Source organism: Thalia democratica, unplaced genomic scaffold, assembly GCF_965202585.1.
Source record: "Thalia democratica unplaced genomic scaffold, ktThaDemo2.hap1.1 HAP1_SCAFFOLD_575, whole genome shotgun sequence".
NCBI lineage: Eukaryota > Metazoa > Chordata > Thaliacea > Salpida > Salpidae > Thalia > Thalia democratica.
In genome coordinates this window covers 48,227-58,457 of record NW_028139599.1, presented here as the reverse complement: position 1 = coordinate 58,457, position 10,231 = coordinate 48,227, and the positions used below count along the sequence as shown (strand labels likewise).

General features: G+C 28.1%; 1 protein-coding gene across 1 annotated transcript; it reads right to left on the bottom strand.

The window, feature by feature from the left end:
- Window positions 1-232: 232 nt before the first annotated feature.
- LOC145846706 (uncharacterized) lies at window positions 233-7,885 on the bottom strand (the record flags this gene model as incomplete). The annotated part of the gene is made up of 7 exons (XM_082953351.1): window positions 7,656-7,885; window positions 6,483-6,660; window positions 5,618-5,806; window positions 3,042-3,139; window positions 2,477-2,687; window positions 1,261-1,524; window positions 233-397 (listed from the first exon to the last, which is right to left on the bottom strand). Coding segments are annotated over exons 1-7 (1,335 nt in total), but the record flags the coding sequence as incomplete, so codon positions are not given.
- Between the last annotated feature and the right edge of the window lie 2,346 nt (window positions 7,886-10,231).

Genomic DNA, 10,231 nt, shown 5'->3' with positions numbered 1-10,231 from the left:
ATCAACACCCATGTGCTTCTAGTGCGGAAGTGGGCAATCTAAAGCTCATCAAATAAATTTTCAAATTGATTTTATTTCGAGTACACAGTAGTGCTTATCAATTGGCTATATAACACAACTTAATTTCTAAACAGTTTCTTTCAGTATATATATTCAACCGACCCACAAAAACGAATCAAACCCCCAAAAAATACTTAATAAATTTGTCGACCAGAAAAACTTCCAATCCAACCTGCATGACGGCCGACTCCTTGTTGAACTGCACCAGCTTCTCGTGCAGTTTCTCCTCAACCTCTTTCCTCCTCCCCTCCAACTCCTGCTTGTCCTGCTGCAGCTCCGCGATGGTCTCCTCCAAGCTTTCCGGCTCCTTCTCCAACGACTCCAGCTTCTTCTTGTCCTGTAATTATTTTTAGTTTAACTTAATTCTTAGTGAAAAAAAAGCAAAAAATTCATTTTACATATAAAAAAAGTAGTTTGTTAATGTTCCTATCGACATATCTTCTAATATAAATATTTTACCAACTAGATTAAGTAGATGTAAATGTTAGTAAAAATAAACTAATTAATATTATGTCTTAAATTTTAGAAAGTTTTTATCAATATCTTTAATTTCATCATTTATTAAAGTTTATGGTATGCAAATAATTCATTTGGACTATTATTAAGATTCCTTTTCAACATCTTAAGTAGTGTATTACCTATTAACTACAAATACAAAAAAACCTTTAGCTTTAAATAACTTGTAAATGTGTATTTTTGATATTATTATTTTTTATTTGTGTAAATGAAGTTCAATAACTCAACTTTAAAGTAATAACTTATAATTATTTTCAATTTTATTTTTAATATATTAGTATTGAACTGTATTTGAAATATCATATTTTATTGTGAATCTTGTTATGTTTTATGCCGAGTTATATAAATATGGTAGTTTAAGTTTTTAATCTTAAAGTCTGAGAAACTTATCATTCAACGCTTTGAATTAATATCAAGTATAATGAAAATATTATTTATATTAATACAATGATATAAATTGTGCAACAGATAATTTTTTTTGAATCTTCTATAAAATAGATAAAAATTATTCTAAACATACCAGCTACAACAAATTAGTTAAGTTTAACAGGATACTTATTTAATAACACTTTTTTGTAACAAATGACAAAATACATATACATATATATGTATAACATCTGAAAACTGCACTTGAAGTCTGATAAAAATTTCAAAAACTGATCAACTCAATTGAAAGAAACAAACTTTGTGCAGCTTGGCGGTGAGCGCCTTCAGCTTGTTCTTCTTGTGCTTCTTGTCCTCGAATATCTTCACGTTCAGCTTCTCCAGCTCCCTGAACTCCTGCTCCTTCTGCTGCACCTCCCTGTCGACGCGCTCGTGCTTCCTGTGCAGCTGCCTCACCTCCTTCTCCGCCGCCTGCCGCTCCTCCTTGCACGACTTCAGCTTCGCCGCCTCCTGCTGCGCCTCCTCGCTCAGCTTGCCCAGCGCCTCCTCCGCTTCGCACTTCATCTGTTTGCGTTTTTAGGATTTTTACAGGTTTTCAAAATTTCTCCAACGTTTTTGAAAGCACACATTTTTGGGTCTACTTTTAGTTAAAAGTTTTTTTTTTCTCAATTTCTATAGTTTTCCAGGTTTTTCAGCCCAAGTTGTAAAATTCCAAGTTCCCCTATTTTTAGGAACTTTGTTTAAATTTTTTTAGTCACGCTGAGATTTTGAATTTTAAAAACATTTATTTTATTATCCGTTCGAATACCAATTGTTTTTTTCAGCGTTATTGCTTTTAGATTAGTTGTTTCTTTTTAATTCAAACCAGAGTGGTTTGATGTGTCAAACCATAGTTTAGTTTGTAAAAATCAAACCTTTGTATAAAAAGTTAAACAAATAGCATCAAAGTTCCACAAACACTAACTTCTTGGAAATAATAGTACAGACTAAAACATATTTAAATGATAAAAAAACATGTGAAACATTAACTGCAGTTACAAAATCATAATACTATAACTTATTCTAAATTTTCATTTTAGAAAATAAACAGAGATCTCAACTACTAGAGAAGAAATAATTTATTTTATAATTTCAAGACTTTATAATGCATTCTGTTTGAATAATTTTGTGAGCACCGACGAGGTCTTTGACCGGAACTTAGTTTGCAAAAGTCTTGAAAGAATAAAATACACTTCAATTTATAATAACTTATGCCTACTAAATAACAAATAAACAACCAAATGCGTTACACAACAAGATTTTTATCAACTGACAAATGTATTTGAGGATATCAACGTACAATGCATTAAAATTACAGTACAGATTAAAATATATTTAAAATGATAATCGACTTGTGGAACATTAACACAATGACAAAAACATAATACTATAATTTTTTTTTAATCGAAACCCACTTAAAAACAAATAAACAACCAATTGCGATGCACATTATTTTCATCAACCAATGCAAACAAACCATCTGGTAGCTCTGCTTGGACTGCTGGTACGACACGGACTGCAGCCGGACCTTCTCGTTGACCTTCTTCAGGTACCTGACGCACTCGTCCCGCATCGGCTCCCACCTCTCCTTCTCCTTCTCCACCAGCTTCAGCCGCGACAGCTTCTCCTTCCTCTCCTCGTCCAGCTTCTCCACTCCCTCCTCCACCCTGTCGATCGCCTCCTTGTACCTTTCAACGTTTTATTTTTTCGATTTTTTTTTGATATTTTTTTTTTTCGATTTTTTTTTTGTGGCTGGCATGTTTGACTTTGTGCTCACTGAGGTTACAGAGGTTAAAATTTTGAGTTTAAAAGAATTTTATTGCATTTTTGAAAAAAAAATACTTTTTTTTATCTAAACGGAGTTATTAATCGCATCAGGCTTAAAAACTGTCAGTGTACCTAAAAGCAAGTAACTAAAAAACTTTCTTTTTAAACTTTAGTAACACAAGTTTCAGGAAACAAATGAGAAACTTGAGAGGTAAGAAACTAGTGACACAAGAATTACGATCTTGATAATTATCGTAGAAGCACGATCTACATACCTGTTGGTGCCGATGATGTCTTCCAAATACTCCAGCATTCCTTCCCCGCCCGCCTCTTTGGCCATCGGCTTCATCAGCGATATCTGCTCAACTTCACCCTACGCATGTTAACAGTTTTTATTTGAGTTTTTTTGAAAAACAACGGTTTGGTAATAAAGGTTTTTAAGAACTACAGAGGAATTAATTTGTACGTCTTGTAGACCTTTTGAATTTTATGCTACGAACCGTTAAGTTTATATTTACAATATTTTAAATTTGATTATAAACATTAGTAGAACTGAAGTATGTTTCGAATATATTAAATTGATAAAGTTTTGTTCAAACTTCTGATTCTAAAAACACTACTAATCTTTTGAGTGTAAAAAATTCTACCAGGCATATGGATTTCAAAGCTATGTTTTAAAAAAAAAAGTATAACAAAAATAAGTTACTAATCATCTTGCATATAGCCTAACTAGGATTATATAGATTTTTGTAAATATTAATGCTTTATGGTTACAAAATATCGCAAATTTAAAAAATGTCTGCGTTTAAGGAAAACCTTCAAAAGTATCTAATGCTATTCAATTACTAATTAAAGACATAGGAGGTTCACCATATTTTTACAATTTTTGAAGATTTATCTTAGCTATCAGAAACTTTACCGCTTAAAAAAACTTAAAGTAGCTTTTGAGATGAAAGAGATCTAAACGACTGATTTCGATAGGTTTCTTCTTAAAAAGGCGCAAATTAAAAAAGAATTTAAAAAATTATACTTCAATAAAAGTCTATATGCATTTTTAAACCCATGTTTTTCAATTTTCTACTAAAACCGTTACTATTTTAAAATCTTTTAGGGTAGGTATTTTTTTCATTTTAAATTATTTTAGTAAAATCGCCAGCTTTTATCTAAAATTTTTGCTTATTTATTTGTTAATAAGTTTATATTCTATTCTGAATTTTTTAAAAATACAATGAAATAATTGAGGTCCATACGTTTGTATTAGTAACCTTTTACAAAAGTTACTTTACTTTAAAAACTAATAAAAAGTTTGTATTATTTAGATACTGACTTTTAATTTTCACTTTAAGCTCGTATATAAGACCTTATGTTATCTCGTGAAAAATAAATTGCACTCATCTCCTAATTATGTACTTAATTAAACAGTATTTTGTACTTTTACTAAGATTAATACATTCAGGAAACATGTTTGCAAAAAGTCTGTTAAACTCTACGTTATTAAGCTTCAAGAAATTAAAAAAGCTCCAAAAATTTAGTACTTTTAGGTATCTAATTGCATTTTGTGTTTGTAAATATGATCATTTTTACCTTTAACTTTAAGTTTATAAAGTGTTAAAACTCTTAAAATATGTTATATATTTTCAAATTTACTATTTTATAAAAAATCTCTTTATTGAAGAATAGATTTACAATGGAACTTTAATAACATAAACTATAACAAATTAGGTAGTTGAAGCCACAAACAGAAAACACAACAATTACTTTTAAGTTTCAATGACATAAATGAAGTAAATAATTTTAAAAAAGTAAAAACTAAATAATCAGCTTTTAATTAATAAAACAATGTAAAAATGTTAATTGTAAGACTACATTTTAATACCTTTAGAACATATAAAAATTAGACTTAGCTTAATAGCAACAAAAAAAAAGTTATTACTTTTGATTAAGTACTGCTATAGAAATAAAATACTATTAGATGATTTTTAAGCAAACTTATATCATTTTTTAATTTAAGGTTAAAAATTAAATTGATTTTGTGATGTTTTACACTTTACACAAGGAGTTAACATTACTTTAAAAAAGATTTTATAGCATTTATTATGAAAACACTGATATTTCACAACTTAAATAAACAACATACTACTTTTCCAACAGAGAAAAAGATGTTAAATAAATAATAAAAACTATGTCAAACAAAAACTTTGCCAAGAAAAGATTAATCCTTATCAATAAAAATCATTTAAAAATTTTCAAGTTATTTTTGTTTACATTTTATAGTAGTCAATGATGTTAATGACGTTTGTAAAATAGCAAATTAACTTTTTTAATCATATATTGGTTAATTTGGTATTTGTTTTAATTTTTCTTCTGTGTATAAAGTTTGAGCTTTTTTTTTCAAGCTTTGTCTTAAGCTGTGCAAAAATCTGCATATGACCAGCAACTGAGAAAATGCTGAAAAAACTATTAACTACCAATAGAAAATATTCCCTATTTTTATTCCCAACAGTTTATTTCAGTATAATAAGCAGGTATTAAGGGCATAGGGGGGAAAACACCTTTTTTTGATTTTTGATCTTATTTTATATAGTTTTTATTAAGCTACAAAATGCTTTTTACAGATTTAAAAAATTCAAAATATTTTTTTAGATATAGCCGGTCAAAGTCGGAGGCAACAATAGGTTCCTTATGGGAGGCGCAAACTAAAACGGCAAAAATAGACTATTTCACTAAAAATCTATCTTCTCCTACGTTTTTTGAGATAACTACCTCAAATTTTTAGAACATTTTTAACACTTGATATTCTAGCGTCGAAAAACGCTGACTCTGTAAAAAGGTGTAAACAATGATGTGAAACCTGCAGAATGAGGAATCTGTTGTGGAGAAGGTCGATGCCGACGTCCTTCAGCAGCTTGGCCACCTCTTTGAAATGCACCTTCTTCTGGTTGATGTGGTACTGGGACGAGTTGTCCTTGAACGCCGTCCTGCTCACCTTGAACCTCGAATCGGCCACTTCCTCGTAAGTGCCGTCCGGCTTGTCCATCACCTGAATTATTGTGGATGTAGAATTGTTACATACTGATTAACATTATACTTGTGTGTTTATAAATGAATAATGCTATTTTGTAGGTTTTTACATAACAATTAAGGTTTGAATAAACATTTGCAGAATTATATTTTCTTTACATTCTGCAGTGTGTTACTGTTACGTATATAGTTTATGCATTATTGTAGTTTTTGTTAAACCAAACTGTTTTCTATACAATTTTTTTTTTATTGTTAACAACTAAGAGCTTTCTAAATTGGGTGTATCACCTCTTGATTTGGGAGTTACTAATATAAAATTATTAAGGAAATGATCTGTTTATTAGAGAATTAAACATATTACTACCAACAAACCCAATTACGAATAATTTTACATTTCCTTGTGATAAACTTTAAAAAACTGTTAAACATTTAATATCAAAATAATAAGTAATACTAGGCTAAGTTGCTTAAATATAAGTTATACTTAGTCTAATTCAATCACTATTATGCTTTGTTTGTGTTTAATTAATAATTTACATCAAATTTATTAAGTTTTTGTATAAACTGATTAGTAAATTTGTAACACTAAAAAAATACATAATCAAATACCAAGCTCATCTCATAACATTCAACAATAACCAACATGTTAAAAAAAAATATTAATTAGGTTCATTTTAGAAGAAGCCAATGCTCACCTTAGCAAAGTGCACTTCAACACAGCACGAAGTGAAGTTTCTGTGATTTTCACTGGAGTGAATGAGAACTGATACTTTCTTCGATCGGATCTTCTGAGCTCTGAAGCCAAAGACAAACAACATTGAATCGATCACATTCGATTTTCCGCTCCCATTCGGCCCAATTATGCAGGAAAAACTGTAAAAAAAAATCTCAGTTTAATAACTAAACCATGAATACACTTTGTTGTTGCTTCAGGAAGTAGTGCAATAAAATTAAATAATAAAGGCTAACTAATGCAATAGTTATATTATATTTATATATAGTAATTTTTAAGTTTAGTAAATCAGATTATTCAAATAAATTGTTAGTATAATAAAAAATTTAATTTTGATTAAAATTTTTAGAAAGTAATGTTTTAGTGTTACTTATATAAAATATTTTCTATACTATAAAGTGTCTATTATAACTGATTAACTTCAAAGCTAGCTAGAGCAATTATAAAATTTTCTGAGGAATTATTAAGACATCACACAACATTTAATTTTCATAAATAAATGTTATAACAAATAGTTATTTTTCGTTTTAATTATTATTAAACTACTAATTGTTAAACTATTTGAACTAATAATGTATTATTTAACTATTTGGTCTCTACACAAAATTTATAGTAAATAAAAATAAAAGCAGTTGTTTTTCAATGCAATTATCAAATTAATACAACATTCTCAAACCATAAACATAATCATTAGAAAAATTTTAATTTACTTTTAATTTAATCAGTCATGACAAATCAAGTGAATAAGGTAGAAACTAATTAATTTGAAAAAAAGAATAAATAATACTAAACATTCTTTTGAAATCTAAAAATTCAAATCAAAATACTTGTAATACTTACAAAAAGGTATAAACTAGTTATTGCATTACAAATATTAAAAATAAGTAGTTTCATTGGTTTTTTAGAGATACTAAAAACCAATACCAAAACAAAAAAAAAACCAAAAATAACAATGGGTTGACAAATATTAACAGGCGCATAAAAAAAAATGAAAACCAGAAGTCTTTTTATTGCCATCATAGTAATCTAAATATATATACAATATCTAAATTTAACTAAACCAAAAATGTCAAAATTAAGTTCATTTCAAAAGCTGCTATGTAAAATTATTTAAGTTTTAAACAAGAGCACTGACCTCTGGTGGAAGGGACCAAGTACAATTTCCCCGGCGTAGCTTTTGAAGTTCCTGTTGACAATGTGGGTGATGACCAGCCTCGGGTCGCCCACTTTCTTCTGTCCGAAGACGTGGGGCGGGGGCTGGACGTATATGCCGTCGGGAAGTGTCACTTCTGGCAACGTCACCCCCTTGCCGTATGTCACCTCCGGGAGGTGAGTTATTTTCTCTATGGCCTGGTCCAAGTCCATTTAACACATTTAGTAAAACTGACTGCAAATGAGTGTATTGTTTATGAATAGAGTACATGCTTGAGTTAAAGTTATTTTTTGTGTCATTGGATTTATTATTATTTATACCAACATGAAAAACAAATTTTTAATAGTTTCTTAAAACTTTAAACAAAAAAAAAAGTAATAAAACTAATTTTGTTGAAAAAAAACTAAATATTTGACAACCATTTTTTAGTACAAAGAGTATTTTATTATACTACCATTTTCTAGTATGTGATCAAATTATTTTAATAGAAGCAGTGTACACAATCAGAGTTGCCATTCAATGAGACAAAAAACTGTCTCAAGTCATTTTGAGTATTTTCAAATCCTACATACGGTTTTCATGTTTAAGGCTCAAAACGTTTTATCTATTATAGTATCTAAATTATTTTCATTTTAATTTTATTCTATGCCACCGTAATTTTTTTAGAGTTAAAAGTTTATTACAAAGTTTTTTTTTCAGTTAACAGCTTATTCAGTATAAATAGTTTTTAAAATTAAAGGCTCCAATGATCCTTTGTGTGTTATAGTTTTAATTTTATTTAGTTGTTTGCCTTCAAGCTAATAATGTTTTTTAAATAAGTTTAACATTCAGTATAAGTAAGTTCTAATTTAAAGACTCAAAAGTTTCTCTGTATATTATAGTATGTAAGTAGCTTGTTTTATTCCTTAATTTTTGAGCCACTAATGCTTTTTTTAATATAACAGTTTCACAATCAGTATTTTAAAAGCCTAAACCCATAGTGTTTATTTAGTATTTTATTCAAATTCTTGATTAAGTTTCTAATTAACATAATTTACAATTTATAATTTACTTGTTTTGTTTTGCTTTATAGTATCTTCCATGTTTTGTTTAACTTTTATTTTTCAGATATAAATTGTAACTGAAGATCCCTTGAAGGGTGAAACTTAGTTTTGCAAATTAAACTCTTGAACAATTAATCTTGTATTTTCAAATACTTAAAAAAGAAACGTTGCAAAATCAACAAAAGTAAAGTTCTTCAACAAAACTGGTTGTAAAATCAAAAATATAAAACTAAATCAACTAGATCTCATTCTAAATCTAGAAAAGGAAATGGGGTGAAATTTTCAAAAAATTTATAACTATCATGTGTTTTTTTATAAAAAAAAAACATAACTATAGTAGAACAGCTTAAGTATAAAATACAAATTCAAAATATTTCGAGTTGTACTAAGTTATCTTGAGGTTTTCAAAAATATCAAAACATCCTGAGTATGAGTGTGTGGCAACTCTGTAAATTGTTTTTAGTAAAAAAAGTACTCCTTTTACTTTACTCTTTTGAAAAATTAGTATCATATTGTTTCTTGGGCTACCTTTTTTTTTTTTAATTCTCTCTGAAAATCTCCAAATGCACTTTTTTATAGTATTCAATTACTACAACTAACAAGTTTGGTATTACTTTGGTTTTCATTATAACATATCCTTCACCAATGTTTTGGTTCACTTTGATATTAATATCTTGAACATTTTTTGTACGCCAAAATCGAAAAAGATGCAAGACTGTGTTTCTGCATATTCAAAAACCTTTAATTTACATTGGACCAAGGCATTTGGTGAAGGATATGTTATATCAAAAACCAAATTATAACAAAACTTGTTAGTAGTAGTAATTGATTACTTTTAAAAAGTGTACTATGAGCGAAATCAAAAAGAAAGGTGTCCAAGAAACAACATGACACTGTTTTAACAAAAAAGTAAATCACATATACTACCAACTCAGATTTCTTATAACATTTGTCTACTATGAATAAGCTTTAGGTTGATTTTTTTTTTACTTAACAATAAATTAAATGATAGTTAGTATCAACTCACTACCTAGTAAAATGGAATTTTATTATGTGTATAATATAGCTCTAGGCAAGGTAAAAGCTTTTAAATATTGTATAGATAAAAGTTTATACCTTGCTAAGTGCTAAGTTTTGTAAATAGCATTTATATAACTTAATACATTAATAATAAACTGCTATGAGTTTAAAACTAAAAATGATTTGATACAAAGCTTTTAAATTAGAGAGTTAAAACATTTAAAGAAATTAACAATTAAGTTTTAATTAATCTAAATGCACAACAATTTATAAACTTAAACTAATAGTAATGTGAAAATAATAACATACTTGAAGCTAAAAAAAAACTTAAAACAGATAAATAATTATTGCTTAACTAAACAAAAACTTTTTATATTTAAACAATAAGATTACATTAATTTTAATATATTTACATGCAGTTTCTATGATATATAGCTCTAGATATTTTACTCTTAGACAGGTGCTCTCAATAATCACAACTTCTAATAACAAAAA